Genomic DNA, 24,665 nt, shown 5'->3' with positions numbered 1-24,665 from the left:
ACAAACAGATATCGAGGTTTTGGGGAAGAAATGCACACGAGGACAACAGCAGAACACGAAATGTGAAGTTAAGACTCTTTTAATTCCCTGAAACCACCGTATGTACATACATCATTCAGAATCTTTTTTTCTTTTCTTTTCTTTTTTTTTTTTAAAAACAGCTCATGATCATTTTACAGAATGAGAATATCTACAAATGCATATTATAATCACAGCTTGGATATTCCACAAGAACAAACGGCGCACGGGGGAAATCATTGCACAGCAGGGGGGAAAAACAAACCAAAAAAAACCCCAACAAGACGTTTCTCATTTGAATTCACAGACGGGCACTGAAACATGGTGACACATGAGATGTCATCCATCCATTGATTCATCCATCCATCTATTAATTCATCCATTGATTCATCCATCCATCTATTAATTCATCCATTGATTCATCCATCCATCCATTAATTCATCCATTGATTCATCCATCCATCTATTAATTCATACATTCATCCATCCATCCATTAATTCATCCATTGATTCATCCATCCATCCATCCATCCATTAATTCATCCATTAATTCACCCATCCATTAATTAATTCATCCATTCATTAATTCATCCATTCATTAATTCATCCACACAATGCTGCAGCAGGACGTCGTGTCAGTTGTGGAAAACGTGGGAAAAAAACGTGGGATCGGCCAGAAGAGGAGCACACGAGTCCCTTAGATTTGACGAAGGATTCCCAACGCGTGCGTGGACGTTGCATAGGTTCACTTCGGAGCGAGAAACAAACCGCGAAGCGACAAAAAGACTCAGCAGCGAGCGACTCAACACTTTGATTTGTTTAAAGATTCAGGCAAAGACGCCCGACGACTGTTTGGCCTCATGAGGAAAGGAACGGTTGGTAACTTCAAACTGAGAACACGCGAACGTAGCCGCTGATCCCCAAAACAGTTTGAAGGAAACTCCGTGACCTCTATCTGGGGAACTCATCTTCATCCGCGCAGCGGTCCATTTTGACATGGCCTCGGGGGGATGTGAGGAGGAGGAAGAGGAGGAAGACTGGAACCATTTGTGACCCACATAAAAAACCCTGTTTCTGGCTGTGACAATGACTAGACGGAGGCTTATCTTTTTTTTGTGGCGACACCTGCAATCAGATCAAATCAGGTGAAGGGAAACGGCGGCATTGTGGAAGTGCGCCGGGAGCTGGGTGCCAGTTCCCTCCCCTCCCCTCCCCTCCCCTCCGCCCGGGAGTGTTGGAGAGTACGATGGCCTGGAAATCTGTCGGGGGGGGGGGGGGGGACAAAAGCATCGCCGAGAAGTACTGAGCTGCAGTGTAGATGTGTGTGTGTGTGTGGCTAACAAAGTCCAGTCTAAATGCCACCTGCATCCCCCCCCCCCCCCCCCCCCCACCCCCGCCTCTGAATGGAACAATCTCCGCAGTCAATCTGGTAAAAGCTGACAAGCTGAACGCAACGGTGTAAACACCAAGAGCTGCAGGGGTTAAAAAACAAACAAAGAAAAAGGCGCACACGCACAGCCACAAACACACAGTTTCTTCAACACTCATGTTGCACAAACACATAAGAACACTGAAACAGTTCAGTGGCACACAAACACATTCGGAACAAAGAAGAAAAAAAGAAGAGGGAAGAGCATTGCACTTTGTCCCCGGTTGTTTTTTTTGTTTTTTTTATCGCTGCATGTTCCGTTCCTGAGCTACAAGCTACAGATCTCCTCCACTCCCTTTTCTTCTTTTACTTCAACGGTGACGCTACACTAAATTACAAAATAAAAGGGACAGAAACTTTTCCTGCAACCAAATTCATATTATGCACACGGTGCAAAAAAAAAAAAAAAAAAAAAAAAAGAGAGTTTGTTTGTGCTGCGAGCATCGACGTGAGGAATGCTTTCATGATGCCGACAAAACGATCTTGGAGATGAGCCGCCTCTAGGTGGCGTTAAAAGTATCAGCGATGGGATGAGAAACAAAGTGAAATATAATCATGGAAGGAAGAAAGAAGAGGAAAAAAAAAAATCAATAATGAGCCAATTTAAAAGAAAATAAATTAAAAAAATCACATAGAAAAATAGACCAACTAAAGACCAGCTCTACATTTTAACCTTCACGTGTTACGTCACATCGCCCGGAGAGGAAAAAACCCTGCGAGGGTGCGATTGTCCACCTCCTTTGTGTGGCTCTGCTGGGGGGCGGGGGGGGGGGGCACCTCGCCTCGCCGGATCGGCTGAAAGATGCTGCACCAAGCAAAAAACAGGATGAGAAATGTACCCGGCGGCTGGCGGGACGTTTTTCACCTGCGGAGGCGAAGCCGCGGAAGCAACGGTTCCTTTTCTCTTCTTTTACTGGCAAATTGTAGATTTTCTTTTTTTTCCAGGTAGATTTGATGATACATTCATTCTGATGGCATCTTCAGTCTGTTTCTTTTTTTACAAGGCAATCAGAGTCAGGAGCTCTGCTAAACTTGGCGACGGCTCTTTGAGAGACAGAGGAAGATGTGTCAAGAGGTGGAGGGGGAAAAAAAAAATGGAGGTTGTACGACGTGTGTCAAGTAATTTTTCAGACTGGATCTCCATCTTGTTTCACTTCCTTCTCACTTCATCGTCGGGATCCCTCTGTTGTTTTATGAGCCGTTCGATCTCGGCGCCCAGAGTCTGCAGATTCTCCTGAGGAACAGACGAAAGACAGATTGAAAATTTAGATAACGGCTCAATAAGCGTTGCTTCGTCAAACAGAAAGAATGTAATTCTATTACAAGTAGGATTAAAGTTCCTTCCCGTCTATTCGATTCTGCAGATCATCAATCATCGTAGATGTGAAGTCTTGACTTGGCACCGTCAGAATGTTTTTGTTTTGTCATTTCTATTGTGTCCGTGGTGTTGTGTTTTATATCATTGCTTCCTGCCAATCATCTGCCATCCACAGGAACAAAAAGCTTTATCCAGGAAAAAAAAAACAAAAAACCCTCCCACGCATTATTAACCACACATTGTCTCGGCCAGGGTCGTACGGAGGGGAGCCTTCGATGAAAGTTTGACACACTACGAAGACAATGGGGGGCTGATTGGACCAAAAAAAAAAAAAACACGTAGCAAAGCGTGAACAAAAGTGCAAAACAAATAAAAGGCAAAAACACAGGAGAGGCGGGGAAAAAACCGACGGGACGGTGAGGCTGCGCTGTGGCGATGTGGGCGCCCAACAAACAGAACGCTTCCTTTGTGTCCTTTCCTATTCTGGTGGTGGTTGTTTACCTTGAACGTTTGGAACCTGCTTTCCACCCACTGACATGACTGACAGAACTTCATTACGTAAGTAATGTTCCTGAGCGAGAAGGATTTAATTATGATGGAAACAGACGGTTGGAGGCGGGGCGACCGCCGAATGGAGCAGCCAAAGGAAAAAAAAAAAAAAAAAAAGTTTAATTAAAGCTGCCAAACAGTATCTTGTTGTTTGATCAAAATGAATGTCATTTTCATTCTGAATGGTGCGATGACGAGTCGGTTCTGTTGCGGGACTAGATTGGATTGGTCTTTTTGAGGATTAGATTTCTTCAACGAAATTAGAAATTGCAGCAGCATTAGAAGAGTAGAAAGGACAGACGGATTCCCAGGCTGAGAAGTAAACGGATTATTTAATACACTAATGTTTAATTCACAGCTACACGGGATTGAACAGGGTCCAGTTTGTGTGATCATGTGACCAGGCCTGAAGCCCAGTGTGTTGATTCTCCTGAAATAAAGGTATTCGTTTAATATACACACTATATGGTCATCATGTTAATGCTTTTATAAACTCACTTTAACTTCCCACCTTTGAGATTTATCAATCTATTGTATTTTTGAAGAAACATCTTGGAAGGAGTGTTGCGGGTCTAACAAACGGCGGCACATCACTCCAGTTTTAGCCTGAATTGTTTTTAAGATTTATTTACTTGTTTTTTAAGGTGTTCAATGGGTCAAATGGCCCACTGAAGACATATGTACTCTTTTAATTCTAGTTTAGCGCCGACACAATGATATGTCATTTTAAATCTCCTCACAGATTATATCTTGTTTCCCACTTTGAACTGTAAAACACTTGACTGATAAGGTATTCTCCTGAATCAATAACAGAGAAGGCCTGTTGAGATTATCTACTTCACACAGACACAATTTAAGCACTCGGGCTTCACAGCAAGAATGTCCCTGGTTAAGTTTTCTGCAGACGCATCTGCTTTCCTTCCGACAGTTTTAAAAACGCTCATTAATCGTCGCCCCTGAAGGTAATAATGCGAGTTGTGTGTTGCCGTCGGTCTCTGTGTTGCACTGGTGATCTGTCCAGGATTTAATCCGCCTCCATTTAAAGTCATCCAGGATCAGCTGCTGCACTCCACTACCCTCGATTCACTAAAACGGCACAGCGGATGGACTGATTAATCAAATGAAATGGTTATAAGGCCTGGAATGTGCACAGCGGATGAAGCTCACGTGAACACAGATCCAATGAGAACCGATACAAACATCAGCCTAAATCTATTATTTGAGATTCTATCAGTTAGAATAACGTCTCGGTTAAGTAGGTCACAGTGTTTTCACCTCCCGGTGGCGTCAATAATGCAGGTTATGACCCGCATCAGTCTGAGATTTCCAATATGTCACGTTGTGTCAAAGCGACAGCGTAATAAGGACGCCGTTCCGGCAGAAATGTCAGTCGTCGCACGCAGACAATGCGATAAAAGCCGAGACGGCTTAAAAAGAGGCATTCAAATCATCAGACGGCCTCAGTCGGCGACGGACAGAAGGTGGTCTGACATTCACATTCAGGTTCGCGGATCAAAACCGCTTTTATCCACACCTACGGGCTTTTAGTGCACAGCAGAGGAAGAGCTTTGTGTCAGTGCAGCGCTGGGTCGGTTCAAGGGATCACAAATATTTCAGTAGCAATTAGACTCAATCATGGAGAAATCTCAGATGCCTCAACAACAAAGAGGTTAAAATCCTCGCACCGCATGCGACGCTTTGCTTTCTAAACATACTGTGGATGACTGCGGGGGAGGAAATGAGCATCTGTAGGTACGCTGCGACACTTGAGCAGAATGACTTTGCAGGGTTTGAACTGCTAAAAGAAGCTCCCCGTCGCCGCTTTCCGCATGAGAAGTTTACAGTCTGCGCAAAGGTGCCATAACGGGAGTCCTCCGGGGGGAATCCTGCAGCCCGGTGCTGGTGTAGGTGTGAGGCGCAGCTCAGCTCTCAGTACGACACTAATCATCCAGATCTTTACACGTTCTGAAATTTTGTGTATGTTTGAGAAAAGTGTGAACAGCCTGTGCAATAACACGGAGAACACAGACAGCAGGGGTACGTTCACACTTCACCATCTGACGATTTTATCGAGAATCCTAACGGCACAAATATTTTCAATCATATCCAGATCACTTTTATTTGTGGTTCCATATCGGCTAAACATCCATTGTTTTTCGGGCTGATCAATCATTTGGCATTTCTGAAACAGACATAATTCTGACGGGAGAAGGTAAAACACATCATATTATAATAACAATGGACTCCTAATTGCACAAGTTTTTAAATTGACACCGTATGACATGTGCAGCACCACATTTACTCCCTCGTGTCTCTACATTTTGGTCACTTCAAGGTCATAGAAGCATCTTCACCATTATCCTCAGGAGAGACCGAGTCAAATGAAAGTGTGGCTCTTACCTTGCACCACGTATTCCATTAATAACACCATAGTTAAATCCACTGCCCGCTGCTCTTTCGCACCCGGGATGTGGAAACACATTTTTCATTTGATATTTGATTGTCGATGTCAACAAAGTTCTTCAGGGACTCAGAAGGGCATTTTAAAAAAAACAACTCTCCCTCCACTCCAAACAAACAAATGGATAATTACATTACATTATTCTGAACATACTTATGCTAGGTGAATTAATTATGGACAAACAAAAATAATCAAAACCAACACCGACGTCTCTCATCACAAAACTTTAAACACGTGAGTTCGGCTTGATTAAATATAAGACATCTAAAGTCTTCTGTTATGCTGTTTCTGGTTATTCTTTCATCATCTCTCGTCTCTTTATGTGTTTTTGGATTAATAAGCTTGCCTTCCCCATTATATTGACAACCTGTAAATATTGTTTAAAACAGTCATTTTTTCCTTGAACTCTTCTTTAATGATGTTTGAAAGTAGAAGAAAACTGATAGTCACACCAGGAGGCTAAAAAGCCGGATTATGACTCAGATGTAGGCAATTCATGATCCACTCCGACCTTAAACAATCAGTTACTCACGGGGGTTGAGCGAAACTGCTCCCATCATCAATACAATCATTGAATTTAAATCGGCATGACTGCATTGATAACCGAGTACGGTTGGGAATAGAGAAGCCCCGCCGGGGGAGAAATTACCTTCAGAGTAATGTTCTTCAGCAGCGTGTCCTCCAACACGGCCTGCAGCTTCCTGTTGATCTCTAGCGACAGGTCCAGGGTCAGCCCGCTGTCCGCTGGGTGGGAGGTGTAAAGTGAAGCCATGATGCCCCCCCGCCGGCTGAGGTGGACCTTGTTGATGTCCGACGCCTCTGATGACAGGGCCCCTGACTCCTCTCTGAGCACATAGCTCTGGATAATTCTGCGGGAAGAGAACGGGAGAGCGTAAGTCAGAAGCGCGTGTCTCCAAACGGAAGGCTAACCAAGTGAGCAGGCGGCGTCAGCTGGAGACTGTTGAGCGGAGAAAAATCGGGGAAGTGGGATTTCATAGTTCGCGAGCACAGAGAGCTCCAGCGGAGCAATAAACCATCGCCAGCGGCAAAAGCGCTGGACATTACAGGAATAGTAATTTCAGCTGGATGGCGTATTGGACTCATGAACGTGGGATACATTCAGCCATAGTTACAAAGAAGATCACTGCGCCCGTCAGGGGAGGGAAGGTAATGAAAACAATGTCTTCAGAATGGGCAGCCAGGATTCAATTAATCACCCAGTGCCTGCGTGAGTGGGGCAAAGTGAGATAAATCATCATGTTATTAAAACACATTTCAGCTGAGCGACGTCACAATGTTGAGGTTAAGCCATGTTGGTGTCAGAGAGAAGGAGAGGAGAGAATTCATTTACTTAACAGCTCTAAAATTTCCTGTTGATCAATTTCCCCCCAGTACAGCCCAGAGAAGAGCGACATGCGAGTGTTTCTATTTAAAGAAAACAACCACTGGGGGGGGGGGGCGGCCACAGCGATTCAGATTTATTAGAGCGTTCGACATTTGTCGGCCAAAGAAAAGGAAACTGATGTAAAGCACAATTCATACATGCAGAGGAAGGCTCGAAACACATAAATACACCTGGCTGAGGAAATCAGTGAGATTAAGATTAACACTGTACAGTAAATTTGCTGCCACTTAGAAAAGCAGTGGAGTTGCAGTTGATTCATTCACTATCAGCTACTTCTTTGTTTTATTTTTTATTATTTCCATAAAGTTCAGGAAAAAATTGATTGTGGTGGAGAGACGAGAGCAGTGACCTGTCCAGCGGAGAAGGTCAACAACATCCTCTTCTCCAGACAGTTCAGGAATCAATATTTCACCCAGAAGTATACTTAATCCCCCCAAAAAAATCCTGTTTCCATCCTGCTCCTCATAGTTCATATTCAGGGTACGTGTGAGAGGAATGTTGAAAAGGCAGGCGAGTTTATGACGACTTCTGAGCAAAAAGATGTTCCTGAGATTCTTCGGTAAGATTTACACTCCCAGAATTATATCCCGCATGTCAGAATGAGACAGCCGCAGAGCAAATTGCTATTAGAAATATAGAAACGTTCAAATCCTTCTCAAGCAGCTGCACCTGCTCATTATCTCGCCGTGACAAGTACATGTTGGACTTTAGAAGATCAAACATAAAACGGATGCATTAATCATCCAGCTTTTTTCCAACCCCACTCTACATGGACAATATTATAATCTTTAACACGTCACATATTTTATGAACCCAATCAAGACAGTTACACCGACTTGTGTCCTTCGGTATGAAGGGCCAGGCAGTCGCAATGGATTGACAATCAGCGGGGGAAAAGTGACTCACCAAGAGACTGGGAAGATATATTACTGTGAAAACATAAAAACATGCCAGTTTGTTTTGTCCGACCCCCCCCCCCCCCCCCCCGCCCCGCCAATCATACATTAGTAGCTGTGATTTAAATCAAAAAAACAAAAACAAAAAAAAACAAGAGGCTTCAATCTGGCCAAACCACAGAGAAAATTGTAAAAATTTCAAATAAAACTAAAGAGTAGAAAACACAACTCAACACTGAGACTAGAGCTGAGATATCAACGGTGATGCCGTAAAAAACTAACTAGCATTCGCCTCAAAGCAATGCTGTCAGGGTGAGTTTGTAAAAACACCCATAATGCAACAGTCTTGTTTTTTTTGACATTTCATTGTACTTTGCACCAGAAGGTTTAATTAAAATTGGCTTCATGTTGAGATTGTAGTTTTTTACCCAAAGTAATTGTTTGGTTTTGTGAAAATATAGACATTTTCATCACGTATACTCTGCACCACAACAAAGACAAGTTTAAATCTATAGGTTATTATGGCACTATTTTACCAGTCAGGTCCACTCGGATTTAAAGTGGGCCATATGTGACCCCTGCACTAAAATGTATTTGACCGCCCTGCTTTAGATGTTTATGATTGCAGCAGCTTCAAACTGCTCAAAATTCACCATTTGTATATTTCCTCTGAAAATGGCACGGTTAAGATTTGGTTTCTGTCTTCACAATCTGAGAAGGAAAAACTGCCCTGTTGTCACATACTGATTAATGTCATCTTCCTTGTGTCCCATTTAAGAATTTAAAATAATATCTAGCACTATAATCTAATGCTAACCTTAAATAAATAAAAAAAGAAAGTCATCAAAGATGCAGAAAAGAATAAAAAAACGTAGCTAAGCAAGCACTACAAGAAGCAAACAAACTATACCCATACACACACACACAATCATATATTCCTGAGCTTTCACAGACATACAATGAAACTTACCTCTGACTACGCTTGCAAGGGTCCATATTTGGACCCCAGTTCCATCGCGACAGTGTTTAGTAAAAACAAAAAGTGACAAATTAAAGATTTGGCTACATGGCGTGCCGAGTGGCATGCACAGGTCAGCAGAGAAGGACAATTATTTGTTTGGTCTTGTTGGTAATATGAAGGCAGCAAGTCATGCATGCAAAGAAGATTCGAAAGCAGATTATAATCCAGTTTAGGGAAGTCGCTTTTGCCACTTCGAGAAACGATTTCTAGATGCGAGCTGGACGTCTGCGTACGATCACTAATCATTATACATATTCATCAAATCTTACTTTGAAGTCGTCTACTGATCGAGGAGCCTTTGTGTGCTACTTTATGAGTAGTCATGAGACCTTGTTGCCGTCGATGTGGCTGACAAGCGTATAACCGAGACAACAAATCTAGATCACTGTATATACTCTAACACATGCAGCAGGTGTCGATCCCCACAATGGCAACAACGGAGCTTTGAGATTTGCAGTTAGCGGTGACGGCGACCTCTTGCAGATTGAAAAGAGTGCTCTCCAAATGAATGGACACGCCACTCCCGCACAGAACTCCGCCTCTGCTTTTGTTGCCACCTGGACTGCAGCGGCATCATTTTAATTCAGGTCACATCCACAGAAGAATTGGACTAAATGGTCGTAATGAACAGGTGTGTGGTGGCTGAAGGGCAGGCATTGTTGCCCTTGAGGGATGCTGCTGCCGTTTCTTGGCATGTTTTAGCTCATTTACTGCAAATTGCACATACAGTACTCGACACGCCGCAGTCAATGAGCCTGTCGTTCACCGCCAAGCAGCACGGGAACATGAAAAGCAAAGAAAGGTTGAAATCTGGGTGAAAGAAAACCAAGAAAATGATCATGTACAGCTGAGAAAAAAGGGGAAGATGCTGCTTGTGGATTCAGGAGGGTTTGGTTCTGCTCACATGAGAGCCTCACATATAATCCTACAAGTCTCAACTGTGGAAACAAATTCAATGAATAGTTTTATTTCCTGTCAGTTGGGTAGAAAAATGGCTCAAATTGATATTACTTCTGCTTTAATCAAGAAAAATGTAAAGATCTGAAACAGGAAGCATATTGAAAATACTTTCACAGCTCATTTTTTTTTTTCCAGAAGTGCCACAATTGCAAAATTAATACAAAATCCAGATGGCAATTGGATTACAATGCTATTTTGCATTGTGGTAGCTGGAGAAACCAGGGAGCAGAGCCATTAATCAACCCGTGACACCATCACAGCCTCTCCCACCCTGCAGCGCTATGCCAGGAGTAAATGAGCCAAAAGATGCAGAAGCTTTATGAATGGGGGGGAAACGTAAACCGAAGATTAGCCTATTAACAGCCTCTCTCTCGCCGACCGTCCCTCACACGAGAGCCTCTAAGCCTCTGCTGTCTCGTCATTCATCAGTCTTCACCAGCCTGTCCTGAAGGGATGATGGACAGAGGCCACGTTCACATCCACACTCTGGATATTGCAACGCCTCCGTGCCGAGCCGAGATCTCACGGAGCTAAATTTATCCCCGCAACCGTGGGATTCGTCCTCAATTTTAACTCTTCAATGTAGGTTGAGGCTAAAGGAATCAATCCCAGTGAATAGCGAAGAAGAAAAATGCCGTTAGGTAGACAAACTTCAATAATCTGGAGGGTGGCAGCTTTACTAATTAATAAACAGGATTTTATTCAATGAGATTACATTACACACATACAGTATGTCCACTAACAATTTAATTTTGGCATAAATCCATGACCCACTTTCAGAACGTAAAAATGACTAAGTGGTGTAGTTAAGACCGTCCAAAAGTCCCTCGTCTCTTGACGTCAGGTGATGCACATGAATATGGATGGAAGATCATTAGAGATCCACGCAGAGACGCGCCCCCGCCGCCTCCAATCACCCGCACTATAAATAGCTGTGAGTGAAGTTTATCATGAATGTGAAGTGCTGTGTTTGCGTGACTTCAAATCTGAAGATGAGAGGAAGAGACAAAGGAAGTGTGTGTGTGTGTGTGTGTGTGTGTGTGTAAGCATATCCTGTCTATCAAGGTCAGCTGAAACACCGAGGGGCCAGTGAGTGAGGTATGCTGTGTGCATCACAATTTCTGATCAAATGGAGGGATGAACTCCACTTGGATAGAAATATGACACCATTATATAAGACGTGGTGCATTATTATCACAATACCTGCACCTCCAAACTGTCTCAGTGGGAAAACATGAAGCCAAATACAGTTTTGTCTCCTCTCTGTGCCTTTACCACTCACTTGGTCTTTTTGCGGATCTCTTCCACCAGCTGCTTGATGTGGTCCTCCATGAATTCAATTTTCTCCTGCTTGCGAGCCAAGGCCTTTTGCAGACGGACGATGCGCTCCACCAGCACAGCCTTGTCCACCTCGGGGAAGCTGTCTACAACCACCACAGAGGGACCCGACTGGCTCTCCGGGGACCGCTCTTCAACGCCACTGCTCCCGCTGTGGCGTGCGTTCAGCGAGCCTGAGGACAGAAGATCAGTGAAGATACTGTACGTTGCTTCTCCACAATTTGTAAGCAGAAACAGAGATTAATCTCCGTATTGGGCGAATAATTAAAAAAAGAAATCCCATTTTTTTTAGATATTAAAAACTGTGTTCACAATTTAAATACTAACCAAATTCCGGAGTAGTACCTGAGGAACTGGAGCGGCTGCCCATACTGCTGGCATCTCGGTCACATCCTCCATTCTCAACCTGGTCCAGCTTTTTACGGGCTGTCGAGAAGGTGAAGATATGTTGACTTTATGAAAGCGTCTGTGATGCACACATTTAAAATCATACACTATATGAAAAAGACTTTCTGACATATAATACAAGTGGTCCATAATCCAAGTGCTCTTTTAGCAAACCTTCCGAGCATTGGCTTAAAAAAAACGACTCTGCTGATAAAGGAGCCGCACCAACGCTGAAGTTATAGTTTCTCCGGGGGGAAAATGTCCTCACTGTTCCTGCAGTTAAGTGAAAGTGAAAGTGTGTGCATATAAGATAAAAGAGCAGCACTTCAAGCCTTAGAGGTCACTGTATGTGCTACGTGAGCCAAGTAGGTGAAGCTGGCTGATGTGATGACTTTTAATCCCAGCATGAGAACATTCGCCGTCTGCAAGGCATCGTCCATCATCGTGCTTTAAATCACATCGTCTTTATGTACATTTGCAAGTCATAATTTAGATATAAATCGATATACAGCCGACGTGAACGTAATGGCCACTTTAAAAGAGCTCAGAATAAAATGAAAATGATGAATTCTTTATAAATATCTAGCTTTTGGTTTTTCTGTAATAGTCTATACCGTTTTTAAATGTGATTTTCCAGCTCATCATCATAATTACTGACAAATATAAATTGGGATTATACATTCTGCCACTGTATGAAACTGGATTTTAAGTTAAGAATCTTTAAAAAACAACAACTGAGAGGCCCATTATTTGTTCTACATTTTAATAATAATTTTTTTTCTCTTCATATTTAGTTCTGACTTAAACAGCGTCCATCATTAAAAGCTTATCAATCGACACATTACATTAGCATTTTGTATTTCTATTTATTGTATTTACATAACTCAGAAGAATAATATCTTTTAATGAGACAAATCAAAAAGGAAAGGCCTATACAACGTGAGAGTTGCAGCTTTTGAACCACAAAGTAGAGTGATTGGAAAAAACCAAAAAGAAAACTGACTAGTTGCAGTTATTCTGATGAAAACTTCACAAATACCAGTGATTTGACATTAGCGGTAATACGCCTAAACGCCAATCCGCATTATGTGAAGACTTTTATCTGATCAGAGACTTTTTGACTGAAATGACATGTTTTTGTTGTTTTAAACCAAACACAACTGATCAACGTAGGAAACGCCGCCGCCGCATCATACTGACAAGTGCTCGGTGATCGACTCCCTCCACAACATAACTGGAGAAGGAGGAGTATCCTTTGTGTTAATTTCAAAAGAAAAACGTCAAGCTTGAGCAGTGGAGCAAATAAATCCATATTCAATATTGACGGGATAAAACAAGATCCCGTTTCACCGAAACGTCACAGTGCAAAGCATCATGGGATCGATACACTAATTGAAATGGCTAAATCGAATAATTTATCATTCATGGTCCCATTCACCTTCAAATTGAGCTTTATGTCCAGTGGGCGACAACAATGAGTCACCATAATACAAAACTACACTTGAGTTTTGCCCTCTTAATCTGTGGATTCAGATTTCCATTTTTTTTGTGTGCTTCCACACACAAAAAGTCGTCATTCAAAAAGAAGCGACTGAATTTATTTGCATTTAAAATAGCAATGGTTTTCAATGGGTGGAAAAAAACCTCTTTGACTTAAAACAAATTTAAACCCACAACATTGATGATGTGGGGCCACTCGAAAAAAATATCGAACAACAAAGAGCTGCAGGGGCAGAAAAAGTAGTCTCTAACCTTGGGTCAGTTGCTTGGTGAGGTCCTTGATGTTGGCAGCTTGTTTCCGTTTCTGAGTCACCAGCTCGTCCCTCAACTCGTCCACTCGAGTTTTCAGTTTGGCTACTTCGGCCTGCAGCGCCGCCCGCTCCTCCTGCAGCCCGAGCACCTCCTGCTGCCTCAGGGACTCTTCCCGTTTCAACTGGCGTGACTGCAGGAGGAACAGGAAAAATTAACAAAGACGGGTTTGACAAGCAGGTATTATAAAGTCACAGACGGCACGGATTTGATTTGCTCGCTGACCTTGTCGTCCAGTAGCCTGCTGGTTTCCTCCAGCTTGGCCTGGAGCTCGGTGAAGTTGTTGGTGAGCTGATCCAGCTGAGACTGCAGGGCGTTGCTTTCCGACTGCAGCTGGGCGTTCTTGCTGCTCAGCTTCTCGGTGAAGCCCAGGAGCTCGGCTTCGCGCTCCCTGCTGCCTTGGACGTCGCGCTGCAGGTCGGCCATCTGACTGGTCATGGAGTCCACTTCCTCTCGCAGAGAGGCAATCTCCTCCTCATCACTACAAACAGGAAATACAATTTTAAGAAAAGGAACACATTAAAGGTCTTTATATCATTAGTTATATGTATTTCTAAGAGACAACACATCTTTCATATTAACAAATGGAACACAAGTGCAGGTATACTAAAAAAAAAGTCTAAAGTGACTCTTTGCTGCACACAATCATAACTGTCTATAATTTTTTCATTATAAACCCCACTGGCAAGGCACCGCCCACTAACGTTAGCCTGGTACACATATAGCAGGGAGAGAAATTTCTTCTTTTCCACTTATTAAAATCCCTTTTCTATTAATGCATCTCCACATGGCAGGCAGAGCCACACACCCACAGAGGGACCCGTGTCCGTTCCTGCCCTCTGTGCTATTTTTGTAACTGGCCTATCTTTAAGTGCGCTTATAAAATATTTGAGAAAAAAAGTATGTTACAAGCTGCACAGACCTACTAAAGCCAACCATAAAAGTGACACACATGCTCGATTCAAATTTAACAATCTTTGGCTGATATGTTTTCGAAGCTAATTTAATGATGCAGCATTTATGATTTACTGAAGAGTCACAGAAGTTACTTCAATCCAGTAAACCAGTTGTAACATAACCGCAGAGAAACTTGTTGTCCTTTGGTCACTTCTGTTCAGACGTTGGACAGGCAGTCCTGCCCTGAGGTGGACAGTATTGATTTCACTCTTCAGCGTGGCTGGAGTGCACCATCGCACTTATTTGCTGCAGCGTCTCCACAGTTGAGCATTCACACCACTCCTACGTGATCGCCCGGAGTGCGTGGTCGTACCGCTGATGCTGCTCTTGGAGCGCAGTAACCTCCTCCAGCTTCTCTCTCTGCCGGCCGATCTCAGCTTTCTGCCGATTGATGATCTCTCTGTATTTGCTGAGCTCGTCCTCCCAGCGCGGGCGCTCGTCCTCCAGACACTTCAACTGGAAACGGAAAAAAAAAATATATATTTTTTTTTTTAACAAAAAACCACTTCATGTTACTGATCTGAAGGTATCGTCTGCGCAGATTTTCAAGCACTTATCTGCAGGACAAACCTTAGTGCGCAGAGTGCCGAGTTCATCCATGCCCTCTTTGTAACTCCTCTTCAGGTCGTCCAGCTCTTTGGCTTTCACTCGGTGTACCTGCCAAAGGCAAGGCATTATTCTTCAGTTATGAATCCACCGTTTGTTTCCCCTTCTTTCTTTGTTTTTTTTTTTTTTAAACTTTGATGGCGATCACATCTAGGAACCCTTTCCAAAATCATCTTTTCTGCCAAACAGAATCACTTTTAAACCAGTTATTTTAAATCATTGGATTCCTGGAAAAGTCAACTATTCATTAAACCTTTGAAAGAAAAAAACTGATATATAATTAAAACAATCAGACAACAAAACTTCTTAGCTCTGTTCAAAAGGAAAGAAAAGTCAAATTATATCTGTGTGATCATACACTCCAAAGAATAAAAACAGCCTGTGCAATAGTGCATTAGCAAGAAATGGGTGATGTCTTTGGGGCTGTTGTTGAGAGGCTCGATATTGATTCTTTCTGTGCCATTTATTTTTAAAGTGTGATTCCCTTCAGAGTGAGACCCAGAGAAAAGCAGGCCATTGTGTTTGGATCGAGTCCATGGCTGTGCCCGCATGCACACGCAGAGCCTGTGTGCCAGTTTGCTAACCATTCCCAATTACAACCCTCAAACAGAGGAAAGCAGCTGAAAACACACAGATTCATGAAAAGAGCTGCGATCAGGGGCACGAATCAAAGGCTGAATAACGGGGCTGCCGGAACCGAATTTGTTTCGTTAAGAATTTTGCATCACAAGTAGAAACTAAACTTGTGGAAAAACAAACATGTCCGCTGCTACGGTTGCTGTACTTTTGTTTAGTTTTGAATTAGGAATGCAAAAGACAAACATTTGCAGTTGCTTTTTTGTCAAGCAGCACTCACATGACCATACAAAGCTTGAGAAATTGAGGGAAAAGGAAGAGAAGTTTAGAGGTTTTTAGGCCAACGATGCAACTGATAATTGGTATACAATCATTAATAAGCAACTGTAAACGGAACAGAATTATGAGAGGCTGTAACTCTGCTCATGGAGACGCTGTGAAAAAGACGGGTCCGTGGCTAAAGGTGTTTACGTGAGCATTCCCACCTCTAATTGGTCTGTTTGTTCCTGCTTGTTTTTCTCCAGCTCCCCTTTCGTCTCCCTCAGTTTTGCGTCCAACTCATTGGACCTGAGCTCCTCCGATTCCTGCGTGAGAGAAAAAGTCAAATGTGTGAAAGCGTCACATTAGAAACAAAGAATAGCAAAAAAACTCATTTAAAATGAGAAGTGACAGAAAAATCAATGCTTTCTAACTAATTTATTCTCATGTCTTAATTATTACAAGAAAAAAAAAAAGAAAACCTCCTGCTGTTCAATAGAGCCCAACCCACAGACAAAACTACTACAGCTCTTTACCACCATCATAAGGTGCAAATGAAAACTGCCAGTCTCCTGAAGCACAGCCAGTCACGCTGTGGGTTCCGTGAACAACAATGACCTTTTTGCACATTTCAGTCGGAGCACGTCATGTTGCACGTCACAAACCTGGTACGTTCGGATCATGTCCTGGCAGTTCTTGCGGATCTGTTCAGTTTCCTCCTTTGCCTGGGCCAATTTGGACGTGGTTTCCCTTAGTTTGTCTTTAGTTTCCTGCACATACATTAACGCACATTTCAAAACACGATGAGAAAACAGATGGCCTGTGAGCACACTCAGGTAATTCCAACACATGAAAACAAGAGTAATTGAACTAAAGGGCTCATATAAAACAGCCTGAGCATCAACTCTGAAAAGGTTTGGATTCTGTGCAGTGCTCCTTGAACAGATGTATATATGCAGTACATGCACACACACACACAAAACATTAGCTGCTTAATTTCTGTGGCCTTCAGCATCTTCAAAGTTGTTTTTTCCCCTCCATCTTTTGTTATAGTTTTGTATTTGCTTGGAGGCAGTTAAAAATAAAATCATTATTTCCTAATAGACATTTTTCGAAAATAGCCACAATGCTAATGACAATGCCCTCGCAGGTTCATTACTGTATCGTTTGCACTCCATTTCATTTTGAACTGCACAACACATCTCATCATGTTGTTTTTTTAATGGAGCGTCTGCAGACGACATAACTGACGGCAGGGAAGTCATTTGTGAGCTGGTGTGCATCTTTGACGGACAACAAAGGCGGGTGTTGAGAGACAAGAGACTCAAACACAAGAAAAATGCTGTTTTAAAAACAGTGGTTGTGTGAGGTGAAGTGATCCTGCAGCATATGTAGTCAGGCGCATTAAAGCTATCTAATACAACACAGGACTACCACACAACATGAAAACTATCCAGTGCTTTCCCCTATATTTTCATCACTATATTTAATTTGTGAGCAATGAATCATTTTGTCCAAAAGGACCAGTCAGATATGGTTTCTTTATTTCCTGCTAATATGCTGGGCTTGTGAGAAGGTCCCAAGTTCGAATGTCGACTCCTTGACAGCCACTGATGAAAGTGATTCTCTATCCCAACATGACTACAACACATTAAAGCAAACAAAGAGCAAACAAATACAAACAAGTGGTTACGTTACCTTGTGGGTGTCTGCCTCGCTCTTTAATTTGTTCTGGGCCCACTTAACCTTGATGAGATGAGAGTTTATTTCCTCTTTCAGCTTTTCCACTTCCCTGGTCAACCTGCCAACTTCACCTTCCTGAGAACACGGGGACACGGGCGACACGAGAATATTGATCCTGCTAATTTCAGCTGATGAGACATTCAAAACAATCAACAAAGGTTGCAAAAATAATTAATTTACTGCAATAAATGCAGTGCAGCAAAGTCAGAGAGACAAGTTCATATATCCTTCACATACTATTCTGTTGATAAAGAGCTGACCTTTTTCTTTTGAGCTTTGACGGCTTATTTACCTTGGCGTCATACAGCTGCTGCAGGCGGCCTTTCTCCTGGGCCAGCTGGTTTCCTCGAAGGGCCTGCCGGTCGACCTCCTTGGTGGCTTCCCTCAGCCTCTTCTCCAGACTCTCCTTATCCCGCCTCAGATCAAGAGCCTCTTTCTCCCCGCGCACGTACTTCATCACCATGGCCTCCTTCTCTTGGCGCGCCTCATCACATTTCTTGTTCACCTTGAGAGAATCAGTCATGTCACGGAATGCTTGTCATTTCACACTTCAGTTATTGGATCCTCAAGAGAATCACAAACGGACATTAAATGAATGAGCAGCGAATAGAATGGTAAAAGGCGGTTGAAAACTTTTCATAATTAGGTTTAGGTATCGCATGTTTCGCCCGGAATTATGAGAACTATGGCGTTGTATGTTTCTAATGAGAATCGAGTGTATCCGATACGAATCAAAGATCAGATATTTATCCATTTAAAATAAACTCAGTAATATAGTACTTTTGACTATTTTCAACTGATACCTGGTTCAAATGTGCTTAAAATGACTATCATCATACCGCAAAGCAATACCCCATTTTTTTGGTTATTGGTTTGCGATATGCTGACATTGGCCAATAGTTGCCCATGTCTGCTATATACAGTGTACTAAATCTGACAGGGGTATGCCCAGTGCTTTATGAGAACAGTGTTGATGGTGGTGCTGCGGCTCACCGCTGACCCTGTGGGTTCGTTCAGTGCTTCCTTCCTCTCGTATAACACTTGTGTGTTCATTCCTCACACCCGCAAGATGCACAATTTTTCAGTTTGACGGATCGCAGATTTATGTTCCCGTGAATCCCCTGTTGTGTTAGCACTGACAAGTTGGTGTTTAGAGAAAGTAGTGGAGAAGAAGGAGAGCCTGTATGGGTGGTTGTGTGTGTGTGTGCGGGGCAAAAATGAAAATAAACACTGAGCTTGTGCACAGGGCATCGCAACATTAAGGTCAAAGGTTAAAAGAAATCAGCTATTCGGCACAGATCTTCCATAAATTAAAATGTTTCTAACCTCAGGTCACAACTGGTTTGGAATGGGTCATTCGCCACCATAAAAAAAAAAAAAGGTGACAATGATACGAGAAGAAAGATTAAAAGAGACGACCGAGTGAAAAATCTCACTCGTATTGTTCACTGAACAGTGAAATTAAAAATGGCGAAGTGTGACAAAACTGTCGAGAGGAAAGAGCCTCGCATGGTGTCAACCTGGGGTGTAAAACTGGTGGATGGAAAACAAAATGTGCTTCAAGGCACTATTCATTTAACAAGTGATTACATCTGCAATAACAAGAGTTTGGAGCGCAAGACCAGGGTCCTTCCACGGTTAGTTTTCTGTAAATATCTTGACAAGATCAGGAGCAGAGTAGAGGTTAAAAACCCTGTTTTTAATTATCTGGGATCAATATATGTTTCATGTATTCAGATTAAAAAACACTTTCTTTTTCTCTTTAAAGTTGCTCATGTTCAGAGAAACACATTCAAGTCTCACTATTTACCTGTTCAAGCCGGTAAGTCGTCTCCCTCTGCATGTGCTGCAGGGCAGCTTTAGCTGCCTGGTCCTGGTGGACGAGTTTGTCCCGGGATTCCTTCAGTTCTCTTAACAGCTCCTCCACCCTGCCCTCCAACTGGAGACACAGGTAGGATACCAGGTCAGACATGCATTGGGAAAAGAAAAAAAGAAAAGAAAAGAAAAGCCTCAGCCACACCTGGACTAACCTGCTGCACAGAACAATAGCTGACAGCAGTAGCGGAATGGTTGAATACCGGCTTAATTTACAGAGGAAATACTGGTATTTTCACACTGTTTATCTTGAAACCACATCAGTTATTTGGTCTCTGGGAAGGATAAGTCTCAAATAATCACCACATTGCACTCACACATTTTATGGTATAAAACATAGGGATTTTCTTTTTCTATAATTCAATTTATTCCAGGAATAACTCAAATGTATCACACATAAACAAATTTTTCCTAATTGATTTTTGATTTATTCCCAATAGCTTCACTTTATAAATCATAAAAATCTAAAATGAGGCTATATTTATCAAAGTTTAAAAAAAACTAAATGCTTGGCACCTTTTAGCTTCTATGCTATGAATACAGAAATACTGATGAAATAATTACATTTTCATTTTTTTAGATGCGCTTGTATTAATTGAATTTTCTCTTAAACACTATGAACTCACCATTTACCATTTAATTTATCTTTAGGATAAAAGGGGAAGTCATCTCAGCATACATCGGGAGTCATAAAAAGTTCCTCCTATACCCTTTTGCTTGCACAGTGCTTAAACAAACCGCGCTACAGAGAGCATGAATCCATTATTGTTCCTTCCATGGCAACAGCAACGCTAAACCAGATTCAGTGAATAGTGGGGCAATTAGATGGTGAGCTCTGAAAATCAAAGTGCTGGATACAGCATTTAAAAAAAAAAGAAAGAAGACATGACTTGTAAAAGGACACAGAAAGGAAAGTGAACATGTGGCCCATTTAATGCTACTGATCATCTTCATCTCCCCAAGGGGATGCTTTTTTTTTTTTTAATCATCTGTAATTTCCAGCTGCACAGAGCCAGACGACACATTTAATTGAATTGTATGGTCACAGCGACCGGCGCAGACGCACAACAGTTGCCAGCTGATCTGTGCTTTAAATTGTACTACAATGAGCAACACTTGCGGCTTCCAGACGCAGCGCAATTGGATTTAAATTACTACTGAATGTAAATCAGCTGAAATACAATAAGCATTTTCAATACTAATAATTAAGTCAAAAGGAAGCACTTGAAAATGTGTAACCGTGTAAGCGATTTCAAAAAGTAGAATGCTATAGGTTCAGTCAGGGGGACGAGTATAATGAGCCATTAGAGTTTCAGTGCTTGCGACAGGAAAAAGTCTTCTTCATCGCGGCTAAAACCGTTTTCAAGTAAAAATGTTGATGAAACTGCAAATGCAATGTGGTCACAGCGTGCAGACGACAAGGTCCCGAGCGAGCAGGAAATGAGACAAAACACAGCTTTTTTTTTCTTGTTGATGTAAACTAGTATGGTATCATAAAGAGGATTCGGTTGTTTTAAAATAAAATCCATTTAGAATGGCTCAGAGAGTCATACATGTCAAACAATGTCCCCTTTCTCAATTATGAACTGTGGAGAAGAAAGCCTGACCTTTCTGATGGTGGCTGCATGCAGATTTTCTGTGTCTGCCCTCTTTTTCAGCTCATCCTTCATATTGTCTTTTTCTGAACAAATGCCCAGGATCAGCTCCTGATGTCGCTTGTTCTCCTCCAGCAACCTGTACACACAGATGGAGCGAACACACGCACACACACAAGCAATCATTATCAGGTCAAGACCATATAAAGTGTCAAAATATAAGGCGAGAGAGAAAGAGAAAAAAAAAAAGAAAAGAGGATTATACTCAGTTGTTTACAAATTAAATCCTGCTTCAAGACAGAAAGCTTGGCAAACGTATGATGACATTATTTGACTGTGTCAACTTCCTAAAGCGAAAGGTTTTAATTTACAGTGAAAGGAAGAAAAGCCTATCGCAGCTGAGACATATTTCTTCTGCAAAACAAGTTTACCTCTGAATGGCTTTCTCCTGTTGTGCATACTTGTACTGCACACATTTCTCAAAGACCATCATGCAGTCGTCCTGGTCTGCGGGGAGTCCATTCATCGGTGGGCTCCCTTTCTTTCCGCCTCCATTTTCACCCACGGGCAGCTGACAAGCCAACAGCTCCGACTCAAGCTCATCCAGCAGTGACTCCTGTGACAGGGAGCGCTGGATCTGGGAGATGAGCTTTCGGCTGCAATCAGTGTCATAAGGACTAGACAGGGAATGCAAGGGGATGGAGTTCTTGGCATTGGTTTGTGGGCTAGAAGCAAGCGGGGAACTAATAGTGTCAGAGCCCGGGGTTGAGGGGCCATTAAAGATCCCAGAGGTCGTGAAGTCGGTGGGAGAGCTCTTCGAAGTGCTTTGGAGGGGAGAATACGAGGGACTCTCAGCTGAAACACTGTCGTCATCAGGCGTTGCTGTTGTGGAACAATTTGTGACAGAGAGTGACGGCTGCTCATTGCTGTTTGGAGTAGTGGCACTAAGAGTCAAAGAGATGTCTTCGGTTCCTTCAGGAAGTGAAGTGGAGCTTTCTACTACATCTGGAGTGGTGACAGGAGTCCCCAATGTGTGACCGGGCTCATTTGGGACTCTCAGTTGTGGCGTCTCACTCTCGACTGAGACTGCCCTGGTATCACACTCTGTATCAGCCGTCGGTTCTTTCTTGTCAAGATCCGCCCGACCGCACACGTCCATCTCAACAACCGCCAGAGTCTCAATTTCTCCACTGCCCAGCTGACTGTCAATTTCTGTGTCTTGTGCATTGTTGCACAACAATTGTTTCACCTCTTCCAAGTCTGATGCGTTGTTGTGAAGCTGATTCTCTTGATTCGATTCCTCCAAAACAGATTCAACCTCTGAGCCTTCCATCGCGCGTATATCGGTATCAGGACCAGGCTGTTGCGTGGCCCTCCTTAGGTTCAAATCTGGAACGGATTAAAAAAAAAAGTAGATACATGAGAGACAAACAAATGAGTGAGTTGGAGTGGGAGCAGTTTGTTTTCACACAGTGCTGCAGCAGTTCCTCTAACCACAATTCCTGGATGTCACTGATATAATCACAGAAGGCATTCTATGTATATGTGAGGCCTTCTTGGTCATTGGGCACAATTCTCGCCTTGTTAAGCCAGGAAAGAACCCCGACAACACTTGCTGATGTTATCTGATTACTTGAGCTCATCATTAACCAAAATAAATGCTGTCTGAGGGAATGTCTGGCAGACAATGACCAAGAGGTGTGGCCATCACAAGTCTACAGTCGTGGGTGACACCTGAAGGGTGTGCGAAGCAAAACGTCATACAGGTATGACAGGTATTTAAGATTATTCACAGCTTTTGAGAGTCACGAAAATGGAGCCTGTCAAACAATCATCTAAAAGCCGCGACATGGAACGTTACACTAACCCAAATATGTAGGGTATTTACATTTGGCATTCAAGGCACAGGCTGAGTACAGAAGATAGAACTAGAAAATTCCAAATAAAATTTTGTGTGCCTCCCTGTCCTTTGCTCTCAGAGTCTCCTTGGCAACAGACGCTGATCTCCTTCAGACTCTGTATGTCCTTTGTATGGGTCATTTTTTCAGAAACGGTTAGCTGAATCAGAAATAAAAGTTGTAGCAACTACAGGTTGCAGACAAAATGGTACAATAATAATAATAACAATAATAAATAGCCGCCTAGGATAGTAATCTTTGCAGACAAGTATAATCCTATGCATCCAAGCCACATATAAACTCAAAAGAGACAAAAAAATCATGGACCACTTTACATATATTTAGTAAAAAATAGATATTTACAGTCGTTTTAGAATAAGTTATGAAAATGTGGTCTGAATCATAAAGATAAACAAGACTTGTATGCTAAATAGGTGGGGAAGGTCTGTAAACAAAGCAGCTCTGTTGCAGCTTGACACTGAAAAACCTCTGAGAAGTACACCTTTGGACTTGAAATGCTTAATCTGCTTTTATCAAGTTAGTCGTGGCTCTGATGACTGTGGGTCGCAAGGAGACGTGTACAGGTATATTCCAAGTATAACTGAAATTCCAAGTAATGAATTAAAACCTCGATGCATTGTGTTTACCAGATTCTTCTGTGTTATTGAAAGCCAAACAGCTGAAGCACATACAGGATGCTTTTTCAAAATGCACACTTTGAAATCCCGACAATTTGCGTACAGTCAGCCTAATAAAACCAGGTGATTCAAGTGACCTTGAATCGGGTTGCGAGTAAACCAACACAGCCAAATGTACTCACTCCCTTTTTTTTTTTTTTTTTTTTTTTTTAATCAACTATCACAATGGCTCATTGACGTTAGCAGTACCTTGACTTTAGCTCGCTAGCTTCTCAGGTAGCCTAGCCAACGCACCCAGATTTAAATGTAAAATACTGACTGAAACACAATACATGACAGGTTGAGGGATACAGAATGTAGAGTGGTTTTTAGATGGCTAGAGGATAAAGCAGCAGGTTGACATTGTCCCATCACACTGCCATGTTTAGCCGGCGGGGCTAACGCAGAGATAAGGGCAGCCGCTAAGCTCGTCCAGTAAAACGCGATTCCCCGCCGCCGGCTTCTCGCCTCTTTCTCCAAACACAGATGCTCTCATTACCCACCGAATGCAGAAAGGCCATGGTGTCGTTCAAGCGCGGACACAGAGTGCAAGTTGTTAACTCCCCTCTCGCTGCCAGCTGATCGCCCAACAAGTCACTCCGGTATAATGACACATCAACAAACATGGCTACTGCCTGAGAAAACCAGCTGGTGTCGACCAATGAAAAAACACCTGGGTGTGACGTGGGTCTGACGTAACCACGCACCAGGCACGCCTTTGAAAGTCCACGCCTCAGGAAAATTGAGAAACATATACTGTGTAAAACTAAAAATCATGCTCAAATTGATTGTAAAAGTGGAATTACATATTATGATTGCAAACATAAAGACATATAATTAATAGTTGATCTAACAACTCTACGGGGAAAATTTCGCATGAATTTAAAGA

General features: G+C 42.6%; 1 protein-coding gene across 2 annotated transcripts; it reads right to left on the bottom strand.

Moving 5' to 3' along the window:
- Positions 1-64: 64 nt before the first annotated feature.
- On the bottom strand, positions 65-24,402 carry ccdc186 (coiled-coil domain-containing protein 186). Of its 2 annotated transcripts, none has more exons than XM_080465459.1 (16): positions 24,280-24,402; positions 21,633-22,590; positions 21,214-21,340; positions 19,542-19,670; positions 18,024-18,236; positions 17,687-17,806; positions 16,654-16,758; positions 16,216-16,314; positions 15,119-15,205; positions 14,862-15,004; positions 13,817-14,072; positions 13,535-13,724; positions 11,723-11,821; positions 11,340-11,568; positions 6,425-6,644; positions 65-2,681 (listed from the first exon to the last, which is right to left on the bottom strand). In XM_080465459.1, exons 2-16 carry the CDS (start codon positions 22,532-22,534, stop codon positions 2,598-2,600), a joined length of 3,003 nt encoding a protein of 1,000 aa, XP_080321585.1. In that variant the 5' UTR covers positions 22,535-22,590; positions 24,280-24,402; the 3' UTR covers positions 65-2,597. The 2 variants fall into 2 exon arrangements, with proteins under 2 accessions (XP_080321585.1, XP_080321586.1); XM_080465460.1 differs by having other exon boundaries at positions 11,741-11,821.
- Positions 24,403-24,665: the final 263 nt, after the last annotated feature.

This window comes from Lipophrys pholis (genome assembly GCF_963383615.2).
Source record: "Lipophrys pholis genome assembly, chromosome: 1".
Classification (NCBI taxonomy): domain Eukaryota; kingdom Metazoa; phylum Chordata; class Actinopteri; order Blenniiformes; family Blenniidae; genus Lipophrys; species Lipophrys pholis.
Note: the sequence above shows the minus strand (reverse complement) of the source record. Positions and strands in the feature narration are given on the sequence as shown.